Source organism: Mus caroli, chromosome 19 (assembly GCF_900094665.2).
Source record: "Mus caroli chromosome 19, CAROLI_EIJ_v1.1, whole genome shotgun sequence".
In the NCBI taxonomy this organism is placed as follows: Eukaryota; Metazoa; Chordata; class Mammalia; order Rodentia; family Muridae; genus Mus; species Mus caroli.
In genome coordinates this window covers 38,265,655-38,293,204 of record NC_034588.1, presented here as the reverse complement: position 1 = coordinate 38,293,204, position 27,550 = coordinate 38,265,655, and the positions used below count along the sequence as shown (strand labels likewise).

General features: G+C 50.2%; 1 protein-coding gene across 1 annotated transcript in view; it reads left to right on the top strand.

Annotated features, from left to right (window-relative positions):
- Positions 1–20,042, top strand: part of Slit1 (slit guidance ligand 1) — a 143,589-nt gene extending 123,547 nt beyond the window's left edge. The window contains exons 26-37 of the mRNA XM_021151346.1: positions 3,451–3,614; positions 5,356–5,480; positions 5,770–5,867; positions 9,035–9,174; positions 9,282–9,375; positions 11,751–11,888; positions 13,811–14,039; positions 15,969–16,099; positions 16,913–17,067; positions 17,945–18,233; positions 18,598–18,809; positions 19,610–20,042. Of these exons, the coding sequence (XP_021007005.1) occupies positions 3,451–3,614; positions 5,356–5,480; positions 5,770–5,867; positions 9,035–9,174; positions 9,282–9,375; positions 11,751–11,888; positions 13,811–14,039; positions 15,969–16,099; positions 16,913–17,067; positions 17,945–18,233; positions 18,598–18,809; positions 19,610–19,848 (2,014 nt within the window). The 3' untranslated portion in view covers positions 19,849–20,042. The remainder of the gene's footprint in view (positions 1–3,450; positions 3,615–5,355; positions 5,481–5,769; positions 5,868–9,034; positions 9,175–9,281; positions 9,376–11,750; positions 11,889–13,810; positions 14,040–15,968; positions 16,100–16,912; positions 17,068–17,944; positions 18,234–18,597; positions 18,810–19,609) is intronic.
- Positions 20,043–27,550: the final 7,508 nt, after the last annotated feature.

Here is a 27,550-nt window from a genome sequence, read left to right as displayed (position 1 = left end):
AGAGAAACCCTGTCTCAAATAAAGCAACAAACAACAACACACAGAGAGAGAGAGAGAGAGAGAGAGAGAGAGAGAGAGAGAGAGAGAGAGGAGAAAAGAGGAAAAAGGAAGGAAGGGAGGGAGGGGAGAGGGAGGGAGAGAGAGAGAAGAGAGAGGAGAAAAGAGGAAAAAGGAAGGGAGGGAGGGGAGAGGGAGGGAGAGAGAGAGAAGAGAGAGGAGAAAAGAAGAAAGAGGGAGAGAGGGGGAGAGGGAGGGAGGGAGAAAGAGAGAGAGAGAGAGAGAGAGAGAGAGAGAGAGAGAGAGAGAGAGAGAGAAGAGAAGAGAAGAAAAGAGAAGAGAAGAAAAACATATAAGTTGTGGGCAAGATGGTTCCCAGGAGAAAGAGAGCAGTAGAAACTACCAGAGGGGGGACGGGTGGTTCTCAACTGGGAAGACCCAGCCTTGGGCAAGTGGAAGCTTAAAATGGTGAGTGAGGGGCTGACCTCTGCTCAGGACAGAAACAAATAACTGCATGTGGGATAAGCCAGGACGCTTGACTGGCTTGTAGGAGACTTTGGCCCTGTGGTTTTGGGGAATGAACTGGGAAGGGACATTGACATCCCAGGTGCGGCTCTGTTGATGTTTGTGGCGTGTCTTTGAAGCTCTGAGTCACGTCAAGGGCCCCAAGCTCCAGATGACCTCAGGTGCTTTGAGCACTTTTTCTATCACGATCCTGTTCATGATAGACTTACACCCACTAGAGCTCACTAAAGTGCTATATTCAGCTTTTTAATGTAATACTTTTTAAAGTACAGTTATGATATACTGTACTTTTTAGTAATTTGAAAAATAATATGGCAAATGTATTTCAAATAGACCATTATATCTGTAATATATACACTGTAATATATACTTCCTGTAGTCTTAAGAAGTCTGTTTTTACACATTGAAGTTTGCCTCCGACCTTCCTCTGTGTCAGTGCCGGTACTGATGTGGGAAGGGGATGGTGTCTTGCTTGGCCCATTAGCCAGGATGGATGCTGTCAGCACACGAGGAGAGAAAATTAAATACACATCAAGGTTGCACCTGCCCTCCTTCTTCGAGCTGTACTGATTCCCTCGGCACCCATTCTAGGTTATCAGCGCTTGCCTCTCTTCCCCTCTTGATCGCAGGCTCTTTATTGAATCGTAAAATGAGCCCCAGAGATGTTAAGGGAGAATGCCCAAGGTCACCCGGGCAGGGAGCAGCTGTGGTAGGCTGGGGTCCAAGTCTTGCTCGGCCTGTTTTATAAGATCACATGGCGTCAGCTGTGCTATTTTGGGAGATTCCTGTCCAGAACCATAGCCACTTCGACCGGGCTGTACCCGTCTTGGGGTTCACTTCCTCTGCAGTCCAGAACAGGTGGGGGGGGCAGCTAGGTATCCGGTGACCCGATGAACACACCCCTCCCTTCTTGTTAACCTCACACAACCTTGGGGTTTTAAAATCGGTTGATACTGATGGTACTACAGGTGCAGATCTGTTTATTGACAGGAAGAACTCTCTAGCCCTTCTTGCCATTACATTCACATCCTGTCTTTATGCCTCTCCTGAGAATGGAGAATGATTCTGAGCTTGCCATAGCATTGGTACAGGGCTGGGCGGCTGGCAGTACTCAGGTAGGTGTAGATGTGAGGGCTCAGGCTTGACTATGGATGCTGGCCCATGGAAGCTGACACAGCCTGCTGGGGCAGCCCAGCCATGTGACATCCATTCTTGTCATCTGGATTCCCTTCATAAGCATCTGTTCTAGAGGGAGGCTCACACTTCTCAAAGCCATGGGTAAAAGAGTGTTCACAGCCGTCTCAACGGCTGGACTGTCCAACAACAGGGAAGCTGCTCATTAAACCACAGGGTGTCTATTCTTCTCGGAGATGCTGCGAAGCACTTTGGCAAAACTAGGCAGATTCCTATATGCTGACCTGGAAGGTTTCCAAGCCCTGCTGTCTGCTGACAAGAAAGCAAGCTGCTTGTATGTCATGCACGGTAGATAGAAACCATATGTGTCTGTGTGGGGCAGGGCTGGAAGGCCACACACAGGAGTTTGGCAACTGTGCCACCTGTACCCTTCCGTGGAGGAGACTTGCATACTGTGAACATGGCATAGTTTATCTAAGCAGTTGCCTGACAACAGAAAGCTGCAGTTTCCAGGTCTGGGTTCCTTGTCTGCAGCTACAGACTGGAAAAATGACTGCGAGAAGAGTTAATTTCAACCCTGCTTCTGCAGACTGAAAGTCCAGGCACACGTGTAACAACATGGCAGGGGCAGGACTGAGCAGCCACATGACACGCGTACATGGCCATGAGGCACCAGACATCCACTCCTGTCACAGCTGGCCCACTTCTGGGGGAGTAAGCCCAGTGCCCTCCTGACCGCAACCTGTTTTAAAGGGCACCTTTCAGCACTTGCCTGGTGAAGAGTCTCAAAATGCGTTCTAGGAGCATTCACACTGGAGCACCAGGCTTTCTTTGACAAACCACACCATCTCACATGTCTGTATGTGCATCTGTAGATGTATCTGTGGGAGAAACTTCCAGAAACTATTTCTGGACCTAAGACATCTGTAATTAGAGTTATACCAGTTTGCATTCCCAGCAGTAACTCTGGAATATGCCCTTAAAAACAACAAAACAAAACAAAACAAAACAAAACAAAAACCTGAGGTAGCACAGTGACTCGATTTTCATCTCTGCACTCAGGAGGCAGGAGCAAGCAGATTCTACACAGCCAAGTTTCAGGCCAGCCAAGGCTACATAGTGAAACCCTTTCTCCAAAGAACAAAGCCAAATCAACCAAAATAAATAAGTAAATAAATAAACCAATGTGTGTGTGCGCTCACATGCACGCTTGTGCTCGAACGCTTGCATGTCTCCTCGACACTTAGCATTCAAAGCAACCTGTGGCGTTTGAAAGAGGCTTGCAAATAAGAATGCGTGTGCACGTGGTCTTTGCTTAGCTGAAAATGAGAGTAAAAACAAAAGTGGATGGGCTGCCAGGTCTGGCAGTTCAGGGGTTAGACCCAGAGGCTGCTCTTTGCCGCTGTGTGACCCCAGGGAAATTACATATTCTACGAGATGCTCAGTTCCACATCTTCAAATTTCAAGAAGCTTGCATATGGGGTTAATGACAGCACTGGATATGTAATGGCAGGAGCAGCGGCCATTTCTGGGCAGGGGTAGATGCTGGCTACCCTCTCCCCAGTGCCTGTGGAGGCTCTTGAATATAGAGCTTCTGGCCTTGGCAGCATGGTTTTGAACCTAAATCTTCCCCTTCATTTGATCTAAGCTAACTCAGTCTTCCTAAGTCTGTCTTCCTGACAAGGCACAGGAAGGGTTTGAAATGGAGCTTGGGGGTGACCTGGGGCCTGCGTCCTCGGTGACATAAAAGCTTCTGAAACCGGAATGCCTGCTTTTCTCTGCTGCCTGTCCCAGGGCCATTGGTGCCAACCCCCTGTACTGCGACTGCCACCTCCGATGGCTCTCCAGTTGGGTGAAGACTGGCTACAAGGAACCTGGCATTGCCCGCTGTGCTGGACCCCCAGAGATGGAGGGCAAACTGTTACTCACCACACCTGCCAAGAAGTTTGAATGCCAAGGTGAGCCCAGGGACAGGAGAGAAGGGGTGGTGGGTGCCAGGGACCCCAGAACTTGCCCAGCCCCGGTGGGGTCTTCCAGAAACTCCCGGGTCCTTGGGTCCTGCTGCTAGGAGAGTCAGATGATATATTTGAGACTCTGCTGATTAGGATGGCTGTCTTCCATCTTGATGTCCAACAGACAGCTAGCGGAAAATCCCAGGCCTTGAAGGCTTAGATTCTTCCCTGTGGTTATGTAAGAAAAATCAAAACAGCAGTTTTGAAGCTCCCAGGCTCCTGGCAATACAGGCACCCAGACTTCCCTGAAGATAGGCACTGTGCTGGACAAACAGCTGAAGCCCCCTCTGTCCCTGGTGGGGCCGAGGGACCAGCTGGTGCTTTCTGGACATTTGTAGCACAGAGAATCAGGGTGTGACCAGTGGCCTGTACTGAGGATCTCTGCCTCCAGCATCTACAAATACTTGTTCAGGGACTGATTGACTGGCTGGTCGGCAGAGCAGACTCCCCCGAGGCCCTACAGAACCTTGTGAAGCAAAGACAGGTGGCGGAGTGGCTGCCTGGGCTCAGCTTTGTTCGCAGGGGGAGTTAGGGGAGGACCCTAGGGACCTCAGGGCATGGCCCTTGCCCTCTGCAAGCTCAGAGACTGCCATCGGAAATGAAACTGACAGCTGTAGGTTAATGAGGTGGCCCAGGCCACCCTGTGTGCAGGAAGCTGTCACAGCTGTAATAGTTCCAAGGGCCCACAATGTGGCAGCTCCTAGGGGCAAGCCAATCTATGCTAATAGGTGCATGGCATTTGCTAGCTGGCAGAGTGGAGCTGAGTATTGTATTTTTTTTATGTACTTTTAAACCGAAATATGACAACAGAAAGGTACACAGACATGAGGGAAGAGCCAACGCATGATCACTGAGTTCACTCAAGAACAAGTACTGGGCTAAGAAACCGACACATCTGTGCCTGGAAATCCCGCCAGCAGCCTCTGTCCCGTGGAAAGCATCTTCTGTTTTGTCTTTGTTTTGTTTTTGCTTTCCTACTCAAGCGCATGTCTTGATATATTACTGATATGTTACCTCTTCTAGAAGGAGCCTTCAGCAGGGAGCCTGAGTTGAGTGGCCAGGTTTTCCTATTCATTCTTACAAACCCTTGGTGTCCCTCATGGTTGGCACCCAGGTACCATTGCTGCTAGGCTACCCTATTCTCGCCAGTGATTGAGGTCTGGAGGAGAGCCTCTGTAGCTTAGAAGGTAACAGAAGGTTCTCTTCTCTTTAGACTCCAAGAGAAAGAACCTCAAGGCATGTAGATCCACCCCCCTATAGGCTCCCTGCAGAGCTAAGCCCGGGCACATAGTGCCCTCTCTGCTGAGCAGGCTGCAGGCTGAGTGTCTGCTTCTGAGGGCATGAAGGGCAGAATCAGGGACAGTGAGCAGTCATGGTTTTGTTACTCTCTGCTTCTTAGGGTGACCCTACCACTGCGTACAGTTTCCACCTTCTGAGCCCCGCCTACCTGTTCATATGGTTCTCACAGCTGTATGTGAGTCAGGGGCTTCCAACGACCCTTTAGTAAAGTGGGCTCTGCAGCTGGGAAGCTGGACGTGGCTGGGAGATGTAGCATGACCCTCGCAGACTCGCAGTGAGGCATGTCTCCTGGGAGGGTATTCCTCCATAGGACCGGACCTCTCAGGGTAGTGCCTCATACCTACACACACGTACCCTTCCTCTGCTAATGTTCTCCCTGCTCCCACAGGTCCCCCCAGCCTGGCAGTTCAGGCCAAGTGTGATCCCTGCTTGTCCAGCCCATGCCAGAACCAGGGCACCTGCTACAATGACCCTCTTGAGGTATACAGGTGTACCTGCCCCAGTGGCTACAAGGTGAGTGGAGGCCACAGCTGGAGGGACAGAGTTCTCTCTGCTGCAAGGCAGCCTGGCACAACTGGGTCTGTTGTTTTCCTCCATGCCTCAGAACAGATGTGTGAGTGGACCTATCACCGGAAAACCAACCTGTAGACAGATGGTCATATTGGTGATTGGGTGGATGGCTGAAGGAAAGAGGGAGCAGGCAGCCCCGTGGCAGATAAGCAGAGCTGCTGAAGCCTCTGTCTTAGATCATGTTAACCCCCTAGGCTCTCCCTGGAGTCCTCACCACTAACTTTTCCTCCAGGGCCGACACTGTGAGGTGTCTCTGGACGGCTGTTCCAGCAACCCATGTGGAAATGGGGGGACCTGCCATGCCCAGGAGGGCGAGGATGCTGGCTTCACGTGAGTTACCCGGAGCCTGAGACGGGGTTGGGGACTGCTGCTGGGCCCAGCATCCAAGTCTCCTGGTGCTGGAGATAAGGCTGGATAGAGGGAACAGACCTGTGCTCCAAATTATGGTCAGAGGTTCTTTAAGGCTCGCTCCTCTCACCTGGAAGCCCTGAAGGACAGCAGGCACCAGACAGCACAGGTTCACAGGACAGGGAGCTGGGGCTTGGGTGGGGCTGCCTCCTGGTGAAGGTGCCAGGAGTGTCTCTCTGCATGCTGGCAACCTATACCCAAGAATATACGCCATGGTAGTGACAGGAAATGGTTGGGGACATCTAAGACTCTTTTAAATTTCCACACACCCTCCCGAGCTTCCACTTTAAGCCGAACAAGTCTCTAGAGGTTATGCCAGGACCCAAGCAGGCCTTAGCCAGCCCTGTGTTATAGCTGAGATGACCAAAAGCGAAGCCACATTCTGGTCACCCTTTCTGGGGTCCTACCTTCACACAACTCTCACTGACTGGCCACTGTAGGGAGGGATCCTGCCATGTTTTCCCGTGCTCTGGGCACAGCTGTGCTCCCCACATAGCATATCTGAACCCCTCCAGAGCAGATGTTTTACACACACACACACACTAGCCTGCTTTCCCCAGGAAGCCCCAGCCCCCACCCCTGGCCTCCCAGAGCTTTTCTGAGGAACACAGTACTTAGTTGCTGGAGATAAATTGCCTACTGAACAAATTGGCTCTTCAGAAAATGATGTTGAATCTACGAGCGGAAATGGCCAAACCTACCTCTGCAGACCCAAATTACCAGATGTAAAAAATAAAGCGCTAAGTGCCTCTCCTCCGAGTTGCCTTGGAAACGCATCCTTACAATAGGCAGGCCCTCCTCAGGGGCAGGCAGCAGCTCAGGCTAAGCTTCCCGCCTGGTCCATTCCTCAGCTCCTACTCAGGGCTGGGATGTCCCTTCAGGGCAGAGGGGACAGGTGGGGTGGCCCTACATATCCAGCAACCAGGCAGCCTATAGCACCAGGTAGGAGGGGAGACCTCCTTTCCACCTCCCTAATGCGTTTAGATTTTGCCAGTAGGGACTTTCTGTATAAATATCCTGTCACCCTAGCTTAAAATCAAACTGCAGAAGGTGGCTGTGGCATAACCTTCATACCTTTTTACTTGCATTGCCCTCCAGAAAAGATGTAAATACCATCTGCACAAATTTTCTTAGACCAACAGCTACATTTTTTTTTTTACTGTAAGTTTATTTTTTCATGCAAAAGAGACAGTCTCATAGATATCATAAATATTATTGCCATTTTGAAGTAAAACAATGAGATTAAGCACACGATCCCCACCCTCCTGTGGAAACTGTTGAGGATAGCCATGGGGTGCCACTTTGTTATTTATTTATTAATTTTTTTTGAGACAGGGTCTATTGTGTAGCCGAGGCTGCCCTGGAATTCTCAGCTCTGCCTCTCTTTGGCATCCCAGTGCTTAGATCACAGCTTCTGACACCGCACTTTGCCTGCCTTTTCAAAATGCCACCTGCAACCTCCTCCGTAGCAATGAAGTGACTGTACACCAGGAGCCTCTGTCACCAACGAGAGTTTAAGGGCTCAAGTTTAATGTCTCTCCTCATTTCTTGTCACCCTAAGCTCCTAATTAGAAGTTTCTTTTGGCTGGGTTTGGTGGTACACATAGGTAATCCTAGGATGCAGGAGTCTGAGGCAGAAGGATTGTGAATTTGAAGCCTGCTTGAGCTAGCTACATAGGGAGATCTGATCTCACACATTTTATTTTATTAAAATTACTTTGGAGCATGGAGAGATGGCTCGGTGGGTAAGAGCACTGGCTGCTCTTCAGAGGACCTGGGTTTGAGTCCCACCACCCACATGGTGGCTCCCAACCATCTATAACTCCAGGCTCAGAGAACCGGATGCTCTTTCCTAGCCTCCAAGTGAACCAGGCATGTATCTGGTACATATACAGACATGCACACAAAACCAAACAAATAAATACAATTACAAAGAAATAGTTTCTTGTGTCTCACTTATCAGTAAGATAACACACAAAACAATGTAACTGTTATACATTTCACAGTTATTACCTGTAAGGTAATGTGTGCTGATACTGGACTCCTTTATGGAGGTGTGTCTGTATTCTTTGCCAGTGGGCCCATGTGTCCCCAGATGGTCTGAGCACGACAGGAGAGGGCAGCTGCCCTGCTGTTTTCTTTGCATGTATATTTTATTCTGGGAAGGTCTGTTCACACAGATCCACTGTCAGGGTTAGTGGATTCATCATAGACCTGCCACTCAGCTATTGGAAACCCTTACAGTTTATAGGACAAAAATCTCCAGAGTGAGCAGGTGGCAGCAGTATTTCAGTTCAGTTAGAGGCTCAGTTCCCCGAGTCTCCTGCCAGTTATTTTTAATTGTCTGCTTGCTGCCTTCCTTGGCACCTGGAGACACAGCCCCACCTCCTGCTTAGGCAGAGTGCCACCTAAGCATGACAGGAGAGGGCAGCTACCCTGCTGTCTCCAACTCCTGGTGATGTTTGAGGAGTTTTATAGGCATTTGGAAAGCTGGGCAGAAGTCCCTCAGCCCTCTCCCTCTGACCCCTGGGAAAACTCACATGTCCTAAGCTAATGACTACCCTGGTTTGTAAATCACCAACCTCAAGAACCTTCTACAGCCCAGCGACGGCTCAGCCCAGCTCTGTTCTTTCTCTGTCCCTGAAGTCTGTGTCCTCAAGGATGTGAGCTGTGTAGCTGAGCAGGGCCTACCTTCTCACTTCAGACTTCACCCATCCCTCGGTGCCCACTGCCTCCCCTCCCCTGATGGGACTCTTGCTGAGGCTAACCCATCACCTTTGCCAGGAAGCCTGCCTGCCTATGCTTTGGTGAGGAGGAGTTGGGTGTTCTTCGGCCATGCCTGGCTTCAGAGCCTCCACCATCGTGATTGCACTTCTCCTTGGGCCACTCTCTTCACTTGGTCTCCAACACCAGACTGCAAGCCAGAGGGTTCCTTGAGGGCAGGGCTGGTCTTGTTACCCTTTAACCTGTTTGCCCTCTGGCAAGGGCCTGGTCTAGAGAAGAGCTCCAACCATTGGTGTGGAATAAGGACTCTGGCCAATGGCCACAGGCTTTCCCAGCTCCTCTCCATCCTCTGCCCCCTACCGCAGGTGCTCCTGTCCCTCCGGCTTTGAAGGGCCGACCTGTGGAGTGGACACAGATGACTGTGTTAAGCATGCCTGTGTCAACGGGGGTGTCTGTGTAGACGGCGTGGGGAATTACACATGTCAGTGCCCCCTGCAGTACACAGGTAAGCACTACAGGGTCCAGGGCATTCCCAATCCTGCAGGCATGCCAGTGTCTGTGTGGGCTCCCTGGAGCTCAGCATCCCCTGCCTCTTGCTCCTTCTTCCCCTAGGAAGGGCCTGTGAGCAGCTGGTGGACTTCTGCTCCCCGGATATGAACCCATGTCAGCATGAGGCCCAATGTGTTGGCACCCCGGATGGGCCCAGGTCAGTGCCGCCCACTGCCAGAGACCCCAGTCTAGTCTTGGCCTCCTCTCTTCCTCCTACCCCTCATCTGTTGGTGGGTGTGGTCTTGGCATTCTGGATTCCTGAGAGCCATCACAGGGCAGCTGTTGGCACAGCTCTGGTCATGCAGTCCTGGGATTGAGATTTGCTGCAGCTTGGCTCTGAGCAGACGATGGCTGGATGAAGCCCATTTTTCTCATTGTGAACTGGGTGTGGCTGTAGCATCCTCTTGAGGTGCTGGTGAAGATAATGAGAAGGTGCTTCATTGGGAGGTACTTAGCACTGAGCTGGACAGCCACATTCCACCCACAGCCATTCATACCTGACCCCACAACCTCTCACCCCAATCACAAAACTCAAGAGTCCTTCCGGAACAAAAACCTTACCTGAAAGAAAGGCTGATGGGAGGATGCTCACTCTTGCCAGTCCTCAAAAGGTGGATATGGGTAGAATGTGGACTTGTTTACTAGGCTGCCTCAACTTCCATAAGCAGTCTACGGCCTACTTGTGGCCACAGAGCTCCAAATTCCAACACCTGTCCAGCCCCAGAGTATTAAGTGGATTCTATATAGATGTGCCTGTCACCTGGAAACTGCAGCATGGAGGTCCCATGGGCTTTTGAAAATGTCACTCCCTTAAATACGGTTTGATTCCTAGACCAGCCTCTTCCCACTTGTGAAGTCAGCCAAGAGTTGTCAGGGTAGGGTTTCCTAAGCTAGGACTGGGGCTAAGGCCATGGGCAGAGACTGGAAAGAGGCCGGCTGTGTAGCCAGCGGTATCAGCAGGCTGTTGGGGCCCAGCTATACATGGGCACTAGACTGCAACAAGACCTCTGTGAAAGCGAGAGGGGTAAAGTACACCTTAGTAAGTCACAGGGATAGGAGTGGGGGTGGCAGGACTAACCAGGGAGGGGTGGGACACTGGCTGGAAGATGGGCTGAACGTTTAGCGCTGGGCCCAGGTAGAGCCCACCAGGCTGTGTGATACCTATACTCTTAATTCCCTGTGTTGGTGGAAGGATGGAAGAGAGGGATACCCAGCTGTGCCTGGCACTGTGCTGGACCCAGTGAGCATTGGTAGGAGGACCTTGAATAAGAGAGTGAACAGGGGTGTAGTGACTTGATTACCACAGCATTCTTTCATGTTGAAACTCAGGACCCATGTGTGGGTGGTGATCAATTGGGTAGGTCAAAATTAACATTAAAAGAGAAAACAGAAAATATCGAAGAGCAGCGTGCTGTTTTATGTGGTTGGGACGAACACTGTAGTATGAGACTGGTTCTATACATGTGCATATGTATATTGGGCTGAGTGATACTTTTTTCAGCCTTAAAAACGCTGGGTTTGGAATGAGAACTCCGGGGAAGAGACAGTCTGCTTACCTGGGGGTTGGAGTTGGTGAGGGCTAGATTATTTCCTGAATGCTTCCCGGGAAAGAGGAGGAATTGGTCTGGCTGAACCACTCAGGGAGAGAGCGAAGGTGTTCTAGAATTAACAGGAGTAAAGGCAGGGTTGTGCCCTGCTGGGGTGGGTTTGGTGTGAAGAGGTGGGGTGGGCCCGTGTTCTAGAGGTGAGAAGCGGGTAGAGGATGTGTGCTTTATTTTATTTTATTTTATTTTATTTTATTTTATTTTATTTATTTATTGATTGATTGAGACAGGGTTTCTCTGTATAGCCCTGGCTTATTTATTTATTTATTTATTTATTTATTTATTTATTTATTTATTTATTGAGACAGGGTTTCTCTGTATAGCCCTGGCTGCCCTGGAACTCACTTTGTAGACCAGGCTGGCATCGAACTCAGAAATCTGCCTGCCTCTGCCTCCCGAGTGCTGGGATTAAAGGTGTGTGCCACCACGCCCGGCTCAGATGTGTGTTTTATAGTTAGCCAGAGGGTTAGTCTGAATGGGTTTAGGGGTAGACTTTAGGCTCAGTGAGAGCCAGGAAGTTTGGGGTTGGTCTGGGTCAAGGTCCTCATTGAGGGTGGATCTTACTGATGGGTGGGAATCCGGGTCCAGCAGAGCTGTAGAGGCTGAATACAGAGGAACAGCCAAATCTGTGATGTGAGGTTGTGTGCTGTGGGTGGGTCCTAGGAGACAATGTAGCAGGTCGAATCAAGAACACGCCAGAGGCTGATCTTAGATGTGTAGCTGGTAGTGATGGTATACATCCAAGACAAGATTCCCACTTCCTGCTGCCAGGCGTCTCTCTCCCAGCCCAGGTGCCCCCACATCCATACAGCTGTTTGCTCATAGTAGAAAAGACTGCAGAGGCTCTCTGTCACACGTCCAGGCTGCATGGTCCTGGCCACTGAGGGCTAGGATGAATATCGGCTGATCCTCTCCCTGTCCACCATAGGTGTGAGTGCGTGCCAGGTTACACGGGTGACAACTGCAGCGAAAATCAGGATGACTGCAAGGACCACAAGTGTCAGAACGGGGCCCAGTGTGTGGATGAAGTCAACAGCTACGCCTGCCTCTGTGTTGAGGGCTACAGGTGAGACCCTCTAGCCACACTGTGAGCAACTCCCCTGCCTCGGCTGGGACTGACAAAGGACCCCTCTGGGGCTTGGGTGAACGACAGTCCCATCCTGAGATCTGAGTGCTAGAGTTTTAGGTGTGGCTCAACCAGGCTCAACTCTGCTAAAGAACTTGGGAGAGTTAAACAACCAGGGCTCCAAACCTGCTTGTTGAAGGGCTGGGAGGTAGGGTCCGTGAGGAAGGAGTTTGCCCCAGCACTGTGTGTTGAAAAGACTCTGCCCCCTGCCCAATCCCATTTAATTGTCTTGGTTTTCTTGTGAAAATGCTGTGGCTTTCTTGTCAGTGCAAGGGTTCTATATGACCATGATTATGTGAGCAGCATACAATCTTTATTACTGTAGTCTCATGGTGAGTTTTTAAATGGCAAACTGTAAGCTCTCCTGGTTTGTATTTCAAGGTTGTTTTGGCTATTCAAGGTCCATTGAATTTATATGAATTATGGGGTTAGCTAGCCAAATTTCTGAATAAAAGAAGTAATCTGGGATTTTGGTAGGAGTGCCATTGACTCTACAGAGCAGTTCAGGGAGCAGTGGCATTTTAACAAAGCAATACCAGATTTCCCGATTTCTTCATCCTCGAGTCTGAACTGTCTCTCTTCATATGTAGAATACTATAGCTTCTTTCATCTTTGTGTGTGTGTGTGGTCTTTAAAGTACATGTTTCACACTTATTTTGAAACATTGTTTTTCATTATTATTTTATGTGTATGGACGTTTTGCCTGCAACTGTGTCTATGTACCAAGTATGTGCTCTCAGAGGCCAGAGGGGTGTTAGATCCCCTGGAACTGGAGTTACAGGTGATCTTGAGCCACCTTGTGTGTGCTGAGAATCCAGCCTGGGTCCTCTGGAAGAGCATCCAGTGCTCTGAACCACTGAGCCATCTCTTTAGCCCCTCATACTTCATTTTGAAATTACTTCCTAATTTTAATTCTTTTAAATAATATTTTCAGTAGAATTGATTTTTTAAAGTTATTTATTTTATTTACGTGTGCAAGTGTCTGCCTGCAGGTTTGTGTGCATTGCATGCATGCAGTGGCCACAGAGGTCAGAAGTCCTTAGAACTGAAGGTGTAAGCGGTTGTGAGCTGGGTGCTGGGAACTGAACTCAGGACCTCTGCAAGAGCAGCCATTAACCACTGAGCCATTTCTCCAGTCCCCTGGAACAGATTTCTTAATTTCACTTGTTGTGTGCACTGACCAAATGCTCTATCTTCCAGCCATACCCCCAGTTAATTGTTTTTATTTCTGTCAATTTGGTAGTAATGTGCCCTCTTTATTTCTGATTCCTGTAATTCAGGATCTCACTACCATCAATGTTTTAAGTCAGAGTTTCCTCGTCTACATTGTAAAAGCTGCCTTGTGGGGGCTGGTGAGATGGCTCAGTGGGTAAGAGCACCCGACTGCTCTTCCAAAGGTCCAAGGTTCAAATCCCAGCAACCACATGGTGGCTCACAACCATCCGTAACGAGATCTGGCGCCCTCTTCTGGAGTGTCTGAAGACAGCTGCAGTGTACTTATATATAATAAAAATAAATACATCTTTAAAAAAAAAAAAAGCTGCCTTGTGGAGTTGTTGGCAGGAGGAGGGAATGTATCTTCAGTTTCAATGTGCACGCCAGCCGTCTGAGATCATGTTAAAAAGTGGCTCAGGCAGGGCTTCCTTTTCTGGGAAGTGCCTGGGTGGTACTGCAGCTGCTACACCAGGGGGTCCTCCTGACTCGGCTCCTTTGGACAACAACATTCACAAAAGCCATCTGCTGTCACTTTAATGGCCCATTTTCCTGGGGTGGTTAGTGAATTTCTCAACTGCACTTGGGGAAGAGATTCCCGCTGCCTCATTTGGTTCTGCCCCTCTCTGACCTGGGTCTTTTCCTCTCAGTGGACAGCTCTGTGAGATCCCACCTGCCCCCAGGAGCTCCTGTGAGGGGACGGAGTGCCAGAATGGAGCCAACTGCGTAGACCAGGGAAGCCGGCCCGTATGCCAGTGCCTACCAGGCTTTGGTGGCCCCGAATGTGAGAAATTGCTCAGTGTCAACTTTGTGGACCGGGACACTTATCTGCAGTTCACTGACCTGCAGAACTGGCCTCGGGCCAACATCACTCTTCAGGTGTGTGCTTTGAGACCTGGTCACTCACAGGCAGTCAGGGGTGCAGGGCACCCCTGTTCAAGTCAGAATGTCAGGGTACAGCCCTGCCCACAGGAACCCCAAGGGCCCTATTGTGAGTTGCTGTGCTCCAGGAATTAGGATGAATCGGTCTGAAGAAATGACCTGTACAGGTTTCTGAGTCATCTCTGGGACAACTGTGAAGAGTGACAGGATCCAGTAAACCTGTCACAGGTCTTGACCACAGGCTTCTACCATCCCTTCTGCTCAACTCTGGCCTCCAGCGCCACAGACAGGATTGTTCCATGTGGCCAGAGGGAATTCTAGGCCTATCTTTAGCCAATAGTTTTGGGGTCCCTTAAATGCCCATTTTGTAAGTTCAGTGTCATCTCAGAACATCATCATGTTGAGGGGGTGTCTTAGTCAGGGTTTCTATTCCTGCACAAACATCATGACCAAGAAGCAAGTTGGAGAGGAAAGGGTTTATTCAGCTTACACTTCCATACTGCTGTTCATCACCAAGGAAGTCAGGACTGGAACTTAAGCAGGTCAGGAAGCAGGAGCTGATGCAGAGGCCATGGAGGGATGTTCNTTACTGGCTTGCTTCCCCTGGCTTGCTCAGNCTGCTCTCTTATAGAACCAAGACTACCAGCCCAGAGATGGCACCACCCACAAGGGGCCTTTGCCCCTTGATCACTAATTGAGAAAATGCCTTACAGTTGGATCTCATGGAGGCATCTCCTCAACTGAAGCTCCTTTCTCTGTGATAACTCCAGCTGTGTCAAGTTGACACAAAACTAGCCAGTACAGGGGGAGAACTCAGGTTCTACTTCAACAAATGATGAAAATCTGGCTGTTTTGCTGACTATGTCCTAGAGGAAGAGGGGAACAGATTTTGTGACATTTCACCCACTAGACAGTGTAAACTCTCCACCCCTCTGCCTCAAATTCCATTCTTGGCCACAAACACCCAATCACCTTTCCCTCTCCTCAGCTCCCTTCTTGCCCAACTTCTCAGACAAGCTCAGTTCTCTTCTCTCCCACTGTCCTCAGCAAGAGAGCAGGTAGCCTATCCTCTCAGCAAGGCAAAACTCGCCTGGCCCCGCCCTGGCCCCAGTCATAGCTCAGGCTATTTTAACATCTTCAGGAGGACTCATTGTCACCTAGTAAGAGACTTTTCTTTGCCTGAACTCTAATTCAATATCCAGTGGTCTCAGGGGAAGCCCTCTGATTGACCAGGTTTTTGTTGCATATCTATTTGAATCTTGACCAATCACTGAGTCCAAGGAAATGAGCTAGTGTGCTTTGTCTAGCATTGGTTTACGGGCCCACTCAACAGTCCAGGGAATCAGGATATTTACCAGAAGCATGCAGGGAAAGGAAGGTAAGTAGAAGGAAGCAGTTGTCTTTCCCATAGCCACAGGGACCTCCCGGACAAATACCTGAATCTTCAACCAACCACAGTCCCTGTTTCCCAACTTGAACAACTCTAGCAGGGAGAACCTTCCCACGCATGCGTCCTCTAAGGTCCTCTCCCTTTGTAGGCAGTTCCTCGAGGACCACAGGGTGCTCCCACATCAGGGAGTGGTAGTTACACATTGTGGTGGCTATGCACTGCCTCTTCTCCACCAAAAAACTGGTCTTTTACCTGTTCTTGGGCAAATGCTCTCCAGGCTCCAGCCAGCCTGTCTGCTTTGCTGCCTGATGCTGGTCAGACTATGGTGAATGACAAGTTAGCCTGGGACTGCTGGCCTAGGTCAGCCACCCTGAAGAAGGGGTCTCTGGGAGGCTGGTCAGACAGAGGAAGAGAGGGGGGAGGGATGGTTTTCCTATGACATCACCCTTTCAACCTTGAGTCCCCTCTGTTCACTGACCTAACTGTGCTGTCTCTGTGAGGGGTGGCATGGGAGAGAATGTGCCTTTGTTTCCCAGGTCTCCACAGCAGAGGACAATGGGATTCTCCTGTACAATGGGGACAATGACCACATTGCAGTTGAGCTGTACCAGGGCCATGTTCGTGTTAGTTATGACCCAGGCAGCTACCCCAGCTCTGCTATCTACAGGTAAGAATTTCTCAGGCTGTCAGCCTTCCTCATTTGGGCGTGCCAGGATGGGGCTCCTGGGCCAAGTGGTTGTTGGAACTGTAGAAACTTGGCTGACTAAGAAGAAAGGCCACTTGGTTTCCTGAGTGTAGCCCACTTGGAGTTGAGGTTCCTCAACACCCATCTTTCCCCACCCTACCTCACCTCAGAGAAGAAGCTCTCTGCAAACGTTTCAGCCCTCCCTGGGCCTCAGGAAGGGACAGTGTCTTAGTCAGGGTTTCTATTCCTGCGCAAACATCATGACCAAGAAGTAAGTTAAGGAGGAAAGGGTTTATTCAGCTTACACTTCCATACTGCTGTTCATCACCAAGGAAGTCAGGACTGGAACTCAAGCAGGTCAGGAAGCAGGAGCTGATGCAGAGGCCATGGAGGGATGTTCCTTACTGGCTTGCTTCTCCTGGCTTGTTCAGCCTGCTCTCTTATAGAACCCAAGACTAACAGCCCAGAGATGGCACCATCCACAAGGGGCCTTTCCCCCTTGATCACTAATTGAGAAAATGCCTTACAGTTGGATCTCATGGAGGCATTTCCTCAACTGAAGCTCCTTTCTCTGTGATAACTCCAGCTGTGTCAAGTTGACACAAAACTAGCCAGTACAGGCAGTAAGGAGGAGGCATCAGATCATAGTCCACTTAGTCCTATAGGTTTTCTTCCTGAAGATTTGTCTCCTTGGGAAGCAGTGACTGGGTTGATGATCCTTCTGAGATGTGCTTATCTAGGGTTTTCCTGAGGCCCCGTCCCTAGGGTGGGTACCCCTCTCCTATCTCCTTCCAGCACTGAGACGATCAACGACGGGCAGTTCCATACCGTTGAGCTGGTCACCTTCGACCAGATGGTGAACCTCTCCATTGATGGCGGCAGCCCCATGACCATGGACAACTTTGGCAAGCACTACACCCTCAACAGCGAGGCCCCCCTCTATGTGGGAGGTGAGGACCTGCTGTACATCCCTCGCCAAGCCTCTCCATTGAGCTGTGATGATAGCATCCCCAGGCAGGGACCTCCAGCCCTTTGTGGTCAGAGGCTGACCTGGAGAGCTGGTGTCAGAGCCAGGGAGATGCCAAGGGTAAGGTAGTCCTACTGAATGGTGACTTTGGTAGATTCTGATGCCTTGACTGGGGTCTAGCTGTATTCTGGCCAGCCTAGTCTAACCAAGAAGGATGGTCAATAGGCGTAGGGTGGGGAGATCAGTCATTCCCAACTGTCTTCCATACCACAGGTACCCTTCTTGGCTCTGGCCCAGAAGGAATTTCTTATGTCTGGAGTCTGTTTCTAGTCTTGGACCCTCAGGGGCTAGAAACACTGCAAGATACTCAGCACAGAGTCCCTACAGTATCTGGAGACTCCCCAGTGGACTTGTAGATGCTGCAGGCCAGGAAAGCCCTGTTCACCACTTGCAGTCATTCTCATGTTGTCTCAGCCTAGGGAGTTCAGGTCCCCTCTGGGATCCCAACTCTGTTCCTACCAATTGAGTCTTTTTAGATGAGCTGCTAAGCATGCCAGTTAGGGACCGGCAACCTCAGCCGTGGGGTTGCTGCGAAGCCACTAGCACAAAAGCAGGTGACAAAGTGCTTTGCACCAGAGTTTTTTGTTTTGGTTGGAAGGAAGGAGTCCCAGGGATAGAGATAGCAGGACACGGGGAAGTAGACTTTCCATGTCTTCCTGGAAAGGAGTCTGGTACTCCAGGGTGGCAAAGGGTCTCCACAGAGATAGCATAGAACTCAAAGGACAAGAAGGGATTGCAGAGCTGCCCAACAGTCATGTCCTAGTCCCAACTTAGCCTACTGTTTCTTCTTGTCACCTCAGGGATGCCCGTGGATGTGAACTCAGCTGCCTTCCGCCTGTGGCAGATCCTCAATGGTACCAGCTTCCACGGTTGCATCCGGAACCTATACATCAACAATGAACTGCAGGACTTCACCAAGACACAGATGAAGCCAGGCGTGGTGCCGGGCTGTGAGCCCTGCCGCAAACTCTACTGTCTACATGGCATTTGCCAGCCCAACGCCACCCCAGGGCCTGTGTGCCACTGTGAGGCTGGCTGGGGGGGCCTGCACTGTGACCAGCCAGTGGATGGCCCCTGCCATGGCCACAAGTAAGCCCGGGATGGACCAAGAGAGCCATTCTCTCACCATCTGTCCTTTTTCTGCAAGCCCCACTTACTTATGGCAAGCACTGCCTCACCAGCCATATCTTTAAATCTTCAAATTGAAGCATGTGGCCTGATACTACTATTAATAATTGCTTATAATGAATAATAATAACAACATTTATTATTATTATTATTACTATTACCACCAAGCTTTAAGCTTTTATCAGCTAGAAAAGGACAAGCATAGAGTCACATTTTGCCTCACTCCTTTAAATCTTGGGAACAGAATCAAGTGCAAGGTCAGAAGGGGCGGGACCTCCTCTGGGCTAGCCTGGCCTCACACAGCTCTCTCCTCTGTCCCTTCCAGGTGTGTCCATGGGAAATGCGTGCCCCTCGACGCTCTTGCCTACAGCTGCCAGTGCCAGGATGGGTACTCGGGGGCTCTGTGCAACCAGGTCGGGGCTGTGGCAGAGCCCTGTGGGGGCTTGCAGTGCCTGCATGGTCACTGCCAGGCCTCGGCCACCAAAGGGGCACACTGTGTGTGCAGCCCAGGCTTTTCAGGCGAGCTGTGTGAGCAAGGTCAGGGAGCCCCCTCCTGACTGCCCTCTGCAGGGTCCCTCCCCACCATTCTGCTGTAGCAGCTTCATGTTATCATCCTGGAACCCCAGCAAACCTTTCCATCCTCATCCCCCTTCTCTCTCTCCCCTCTGCTATTTACGGGACCACCGGGCTTTTAGGGCCCCTGCCCTCTAGGAACAGAGCTTCACCTTTCCTCTCTCCTGAGCCCAGCCTGCCTTGCAGTTCCCTTGTCCAGGGCCCTGCCCTTCTTGGCTGAGGTCTCTCTATGAAGAGATCATCCAGGTATGCCCAGTAACAGCTCCTGGCCAGGTTTCAGCATCTTGGCCTATCAGTGTTGGACCTGGGTGCAGCAGAATGAAAGATGAGGGATTTCTTCCCAGGCTTTCTCTGGACTCTTTCACCAAGATGCTTTGGTTAGGCTCCAGACTGCAGAGGCTGAGAAGAGGGAAGCAGGAGAGATTCAGCCTTGGGTACCATAGGGTCAGAGGGTCACCCTCTCCGTAGAGGAATACTTCCCCGATATTGTTACCTCCTGGCTTCAGCTCTTGCACATCTGCACAGTGGGAATCACCTCATTTGGCAGTAATCCTGGCCTGGAGGGCCTGGGCAGCTAGCTGCTTCCTCCTTCCCCAATCACACTGTGGTCCCTGGAGGAAGCAGAGCACAGGTGCATGCAGAGCGGGGGAGGACAGAGGGATGAGAGAGCCCTCCCAGAGGAGCCCTCTTCGGATGCTGCCCTACCCCACTCCCGCTTCCCATGGTGTGCCCTGAGGCTGTGTCTTGGTGTTTGTCCCATCCAGAGTCCGAGTGCCGGGGGGACCCTGTCCGGGACTTTCACCGGGTCCAGAGGGGCTATGCCATCTGCCAGACCACACGCCCGCTGTCGTGGGTGGAATGCCGGGGCGCGTGCCCGGGCCAGGGCTGCTGCCAGGGCCTGCGGCTGAAGCGGAGGAAGCTCACCTTCGAGTGCAGTGATGGGACTTCGTTTGCTGAGGAGGTGGAGAAGCCCACCAAGTGTGGCTGTACCCGGTGCGCGTAATGTGCGGGTGGCACACTAGCCGGGCTGGGGCGGGTATCACCAGGATAGCGCCTGGGTCCTGGTGGGCACGGGGACACTGAGCTGCCTTTCCAGCGGACTGCACTGCCGGGGCAGAGGAGCAAGGCCCGGGCTGCCGTGCCCTCTCTCAAAGTGCCTTGCACAGATAGGCGCTTAATAAATATTTGTTGAATGAATGTGTGTGTGAGGTCAGGCCACAAACGGTGGCAGGATAGTGGCACTCCTCTGCCTGCTACCTGGGACTGAAACGGGGGCTAAACCGTCTCCACTTGCTTCTCCTTTGCCCTGTGATCCTGGCTGGCCTGAAACAGTTTATGCCCCAGTAGCCTCTGGCTCCTTTAAGGACAACCACATCCAGGAGGTGCTGGCCTAGTTTCTGCAACCATGTCTACTGGCACCAGGCCACTCTCCGGGGCAAGACCTCCTCTGGTGAAGGTCTGCTCCTCCTTCAAGTCATGTGGCCCATTGCCCCCACAGTTTGTGAAAGCTGGGTCGGGTGGGGTTTGCATAGGGCCAGGCCTCTGAATCCTGAAGTATAGAATGACTGTAGCTCCTATAGGGGTGGTGGGGGGTGGTTCTTTTGCTTGGTGTGGCAGTACCTACCAAGAGGGCAGAGGTTCTTGGCCCCAGCTGAATAGACATCACTGGCCACAAAAGGAGCACTGGACCCAGGTTTCCCAGCCCAAGGTTGCTGGTGCCTCTGGCAGAGGAGGGGTTGGGTATGAGGGGAAGCTGGGCAAGGCCAAGGCCTTCTAAACTGGAGGCCTGATTTGGAGCATTGTACTGAGGCCATATAAGAAGAGACCAGACGATACAGATGCTGAGTCCCTGCATGTGGCTCTGCTCATTGCAGGCCTTAGGTCTGCAGCTGTGAAGCAGGAAGGTAGATAGGAACCACGGAGACACTGCCACTGCGGTCTCAGGAAGGGAGGCCTGAGGCGTTATAGGAGATCATTTTTCCATTAAGTTCCTTAGCAGGTATTTATGTACCTAGCCTGGAGTGGGTTCTGTGGGTGCGCAGCCCCCATGTGAGACGAATGGCTGAGGACCATGGAGTACCCAGGAAGGCCCAGGGGGTTGCAGCCACTCACTCTGGGGGTTTGCAGTGAAGGCTGAAGCCACCAGAGAAAAGGATACAAAAGTTTCTCTTCCATGCAGGACGAAGTATAGAAAGATGAGGTTTGCAGCCTCTGAAGGAAGAAAGGGTCATCATACCGTCTTACTCCTCCCGGAGAGGCTGTAGCCCCGGTCTGGGGGTGTGGGTGTCTTTGTGGGCCGTAGGTGTGAGCATGCATGCCCCCCCCCCCGCTCGCGTTCAAGGCTGCTCCCATCTGGGAGTGTCATGTTCAGAGGGTGGCCCTATACCTATCACTGCCTATGTGGACACAGAGAGGAACCTCTGGTGCTGATGAAGGCATTCGCCTCCTGTGACTTGAAAGAACTTGGCATCTCCTATCACAATGGCTCTCAGGCCAGGGAGACTCTGGGATGGAAAGAGGGCCCAGCCCTGATCAACTGGTTAATTGTCATGACTGGGTATACCTTTTGCCAAGGGCTAGGACTCCCATTTTCTTATGGCCCTGAGTTAGGGCCACAGGGCACAGACCCATAGCTCTCTAAGAGGACAGAGGCCCAAACCTCTAAGGCTTTAAACAACTCTGTATAGCATCTTCCTCTCACTCCAAGCTCCCAGGTCACTGTGGTACCCTGGCAAGCAGCTGGACCAGGCTGCAGAGGGCAGAATAGCTCAGACACATAGCATGGCGTCTCTTTCTAGAAATAAAGGTGTTCTAGCCTCCTTAGCTCTGTGCAAGTTTCCTTCCCCAGACACCATCGCTCCCTATTGGCCGGGAGAAGCCGGCTCCTGGGCTTGAGAGGCATGGACTGGCAGGTGATGTCACCTTTCCCCCCAAGGCCTTGAGATGGGAGCTTGAGAGGCTGACTCGGTGGTTCCCAGAGAGCCATGAGCCCCAGGCTCAACTTTACCTTTGACTTATTCAGTACCTTACCAGCCAAGGGCCTGGTCTATGGCTCCCATCACCTGCTCACACTCGGACTTGTAAGGTCAGGTAAGAGGGTGACTCTGAGACCAGCCCTTTGAGAAACCATCTCCATGTTCTGTTCCCCTTTGGTAAAGATCTTCAGTTTGCTTTGTGGTCATCACTGGCTATTTCCATTAGACGTGCACAGCAGAGACCCAGCAGGGCAAGCCCTCAAGGAGCTGGTTACGTGAGCAGCAGTGCTCAGGGCCCTGTGGTGATGCTAAGGAATGGAAAAGGACATCTTTGTTTCCTCTTTGCCTGCTGTTAGCCTAACCGTGAAAGTATCTCTTTATACAGAATACTTACAGATTCTAATATATATTTGTATTTCATTTTGTTATAGTATTTTTATATGTTAAAGTCAACCTCCAGTGTCTTGTTTTGATTTTCAGATGCTATGTGGTTGTGACCTTTTTGTTTGGGGTTTCTGTAGTCGTTTGAGTCAACTCTTAGAAACTGGCTTCAAACAGTCCCTGAGGGAGCTGCACCTGTCCTTTCCCCAGAAGTATTGTTTTAGAATATGTCAGTATTGTCCGCTGTCTTCCATGTGAACATGACATTGATTCATGGACTTTCTGCCTGCCTGGTCTCTTTCTTCATCAAAACGAGCCTGCTGCTACCAGCATTGACCTTCCCAGGGTGGGAAGGCCCTGGGTTACCACACTGACCACAGTTATCACAGCCTGCCGGGATGTTTGCCAACCTTGATGTGGCAAGGTTTGTTCATCGGGAAGGAGAGGGGTGTGTGACAAACTGGGGAGGCTTAGTCTTATTTCCTGCCAAGTGTATACGTGACACTAATGTTTTCAGCATTTGCCTACAGAGCCACTCACACATTTAACCAGACTCCAAGGGTCTCGGAGCCTCCAAGCAGCAGTAGAAAGCAGCATGTATTCTCAGATAATCAATCCTAGAAGGGGCCTGTGCCCGGGCCAGAAAAGGGAGCCCATATACCAGACCAGAACACTGCACGTAGGAAATGACATGAGTAACAGGATCCAAGTTTCTAAGACAGGGACCCGTCCCGGCCCCCACCCCCCCCATAGGTCACCAAAGGAAGGATGTGCCAAGCCCTCCATTGAGGCCAGAGCCGTGAACTGATCTCACATAGGGATGTAGTGATGTCAAAAGGCTCCATTCTAAGAGCACACGACCACCTTGAAAGGGCACGGGATGGTAACTTTGGTGCCTTCACAATAGCTGGGGATTTGGAGAGGAAGGGCATGCTGGAGAGCATGGTAGAGGAGAGCAAGTGAAACCCTGTAGGTCACAGGCTCAAGTGTCTGGGGGAGAGGTAAGCCAGTGGTCAGCGCAACTTGGCCCATCATTTCTATCACCACATCTGATTAAAGCAGTAGGTACCAACAGGGGCAAATGTAAACAGTCACCGCTGGAGACTACGGCACATGAAGAACATTTTCCAGTCTATTTGTACCAGCTGGTTTTCACCATGACCTAAATTTCTTAGCTTCAAACAAAACACCAGAAACCAAAAACAAACCAAAAATAAAACAAAAAAACAACCCCCCCAACAAAACTAGAAACCCCAATTTTTTGAGTGAAAAACTTACAGTTTTAAACTATTTTTTAAAATCCTGGGTTAAGCTGGGCGTGGTGGTGCACACCTTTAGTCCCAGCACTTGGGAAGCAGAGGTAGGAGGATTTCTGAGTTCAAGGCCAGCCTGGTCTACAGAGTTCCAGGACAGCCAGAGCTACACAGAGAAACCCTGTCTAGAAAAACAAACAAACAAACAATCAATCAATCAATCAATCAATCAATCAATAAATAAATAAATAAAATCCTGGGCTAAATAAACACATCCGTAGATTAGAAATTTACAACTTCAGCGTTAAAGCAAACCCCGGGGTTACTGGACAGTCACTATCAATTCCGTGAATATCCAGGATTGGTTCCCCATGGGTCTCATGGGTCAACCATGACCTTGAACAGACCCACTTCCAGCAGATCCAACAAGTCAGATCACAGAAGTCGTTCTGGCAAGTGCGAGGTTTGTTTTCTGTCACATTCCTGCTGGGGTCACAGAAGTGGACAGCACTTGGCTGGGCTGGCTTGTTCCCTCCCCTCTGGTTGAACAGACACCTTTCCTGTCCTGTCCAGTGACTCCCACGATGCTCCCATTATATTTATATCTGTCCCCTGAGTAAAGTATAGCTCAGAGGGCCACTAATCATTTAGGGTAGTGCCCAGCCCCATGGCTGACAGTCTGCTTTCAGCCACACACTAGTGAGGCAGGAGACTGTGCTGTACTGTCCCCTCCCCAGCTCCAGTGACTACACAAACACACTTTAATATCAAAGAACTTTAATATGCTGCAATAAAATAAGCGCATTGAAAAAGCTCACAGATATCAAGGTTAGAGAAATCCCTCCCACACACCCTCTAGCTCCACACCCCTCCCCTCAAAACCAAACCAGAAAATCCTTCCAAGCCTGGACATCGGTGTGGGCCCCCTTTATCAAGAACAAAAACACAGTTATCTATGTGGTCCAACAGGAAAGCAAAACACAGAAGCCAGAAAGTCTACGAGATTCCAATATTTAAGAGACTTGGTACATACTCAAAGTTAAAATAACTCCAACTTTTATAGCTATACATACTGTTTTAAAGCAACTTAATATATTTTTAAATTTCATATATACACTCTCAAAGGTTCTTCAGGTGAGGTATGTAAACATTGTCTAATGAAAAATTTTCAATGTTTCAAACCAACAAATTCACAGCATACATTGAATTTCATCCATTAAAGACACAGTATTTTCCTACACTCACTAACAGTGGAATCCAGGCCCAAGAGGCACGTGCTGTCCGGCCAGTGGCCATTTGCAGTCTTTTCACTCCACTAGTCTGAAAGGCGCTGGGGTAAGGGAGGGTGGACCCTCCAGAGGCCCCGCCCTTGGGCACCTGGAGCACTGGCTACGACTCACAAGACAGCAAAAAGGAGCACATCCGAACACCTACAAGATTGACCTTGGCAACGCCACTGGGAGGGACCAGTAAAAACTTAAGGAACAGTGGAGACTCAGCTCCCTGAATCTGGAGCCGGATCCGTAGCCCCTGCCCGACACTCATTCTGAAGGGTTGTGGCCTAATAGAGGCAAAAATCCAATGCACACCTGAGCTTCCGTTAAACTGCATGGACCTCCTAGGACCTCCCCCCAGGCCCCTCAAAGGCAATGACACAAGCCTAAATTAGGGCACTGGGCTGTGCTTTTCATACAGGGTGGGGCTGAACTTCTTACTATCGTAATGCATACGGGGAAATAATGCCATGAGATCACAGAGAGGACCAGCGCACACAGGCACTGGCCCAGGACCTTGGAGGAGCTCAATTTTGAAAACCACTTGTTCCCTGAGGGTAGACAGCAGGCTTACATTGAGATTAAGCAGGGTTAGTGTGGGGAGTTTTCATACAAAGTATCAAAGACTCAGGAAACCTCTGGCCAGAATTTCTATTTCAACCCCATCTCACCTACAAGACCCTCCCCCCACCCCCTCACCACAAGTAGTCACCTCCCCAACAACAATGCAGGGCAAGTTCTCTCCTCTGCACGCTGTTGGGCTCAGCAGTGGAAAGTTTACCTTAATGCATCCACTTCAATCTAAAAAACACTAGTGAAAAATCCCAACCACTATCAGAAATACAAAAAAGGACAGATTCCAAAAGCCTAAAAAAACTACATCACTTCTAACAATGGGTATCTGGGTGTGGGATATTCCTTTTCATTAAGCTTAGGACGGTCACAGGGAAAAGGCTGCTCAACTAGAGTTGGGCACATTAAGAACCTAGCCAGACTCTAGGGACCATGGACATCTTGAGCCTAGGCATAGAGGCAGAAGGCAGGACATAGGCTGGCTTCCAAAGGTGAGTCAGACAGAGTATGGGGGGTGGGGGGAATGTAACAGGCCACATATGTTTCTCTGGTAAAAAATTCCTTACATTTATTCTATGGCCAATTGAGCTTTGCCTCATCTGTTCTGGAAAGTAAAATTCTTGGGAAATGGCTAACCTGTGGTCGGCATGTCCACTTTTGATGTGTCTGGTGTTGGGAGAGTTCCCAACACTGTGCTATAGTTTTGCGACACTGGAGCATGCAGAAGAAACAGAGGCATCAATTCAAGTAAAGCAGCCTCTTAGCTAGGAAGGCAAGAGGCATTGCAAGAGCTGTCCCCCAACCTGATCCTCTGAGACAACAGGACTGGTCAGCACCTGGGGTCATATTGCTATGGGAACACATCGGAAAGGACACCTGGAAATCTGCTCTGCAGACCCAAGCACTGACCTGTACTGTACACCTGTATATATATAATATATATAACACAACCAGGGGAGAAGAGGGAGGGCGGTTAAAGCTTGGATTGGGTGGTCCATTACAGATCAAATGCCCCAAACAGCTCTCAACCTGCTGGTTTTGTTTCTTTCTCCATGAGTGAACTGTATTATGAAAGGAGTCCACTATTCAAAATATAATCTACAATACAACGCAAACCAACATCACTCAGAACGTGAGTCTGTATACACAACATGTAATAAATATATATATATATTTTTAGAAAACTATTTACAGCATCACGCCTTGTGAACATTTAGATGAGAACAGAATCTACTTTCTGCAAAGGTTAAAAAGTTTTGACTGTCTAGTTCAGTGCTCAAGTCCCTGGCACCTAGTTACCCATTCACATTTCATCTCAGAATCAGATTTGCTTACAAACAGCATCTTAGAAAAACCTTCTCCAGCATCACCATTCACGTGCCTTCCTTGTTCAGAAAAGACAAAGGGAGGCCATAAGGAAATATGCAAACTAGAGTTCAAATAGATGACCGTAATTCCTACATACCTGGCCTCCAAGGACCTGGAGCTGCAGGCCAACCCAGCCATCCCAGCAGAGTGACTGAGTGACAGATGGGGTGCCCACGGATGAAGCACAGGGGAAAAGGGGCCATGCACAACCACAGAGCACTAGTTCCATGACATCAAGGGTGCTCTGGATTGCAGACCAGGACTCCTGAGAAGCAAAGCTAAATGCATTTTAGAACCATGGGTTACAGATGGGTGGGAGGGGCCGCATCTGCACAGGGTGCTTGATGGGAAGGGGAGAGGAGGAAAGACAAGGTGTCCCCAAGTTTTGTCAATGTGCAGAAGGTGACAGGTGTGTCGAAGGGCGACTCTCATAAATCCCCAGAGCCAGATGAGAAGCTCATACCGGCAACCACCGTGGTTTCTCCTCATTGCACGGGCATAAGGCTGCTTGCCACAGGACTACAACCAAGGTCCACAGGACTACAACCAAGGTCACTTCCATGCACAGACCATGGAAGAGAATGGCTGAATATATCAATGGTGCATAGGTAAGTGGCTATGGGGGAATGCCAGGATGCTAGGCTGAGCAAAGCCACACCCCTTCAAGCTCCACTTTAGTCTGGCGTGGAGCGTCCGGAGCAGCATTCCGGTTCCCAATCCATGTTGTGTCTGCCCAAGTACAGCAACCTCCTGCCATTACTGTGATGCTTAGGCGTCCAATAGCTGAGCGTGGGAGAAGAGATGGCAAGAAGAGTTTTTGGAAAGCCCTTTTGACAGCTAACTACTTTTGTTAAAATAAATACTTTGTATAGAAGCATTTG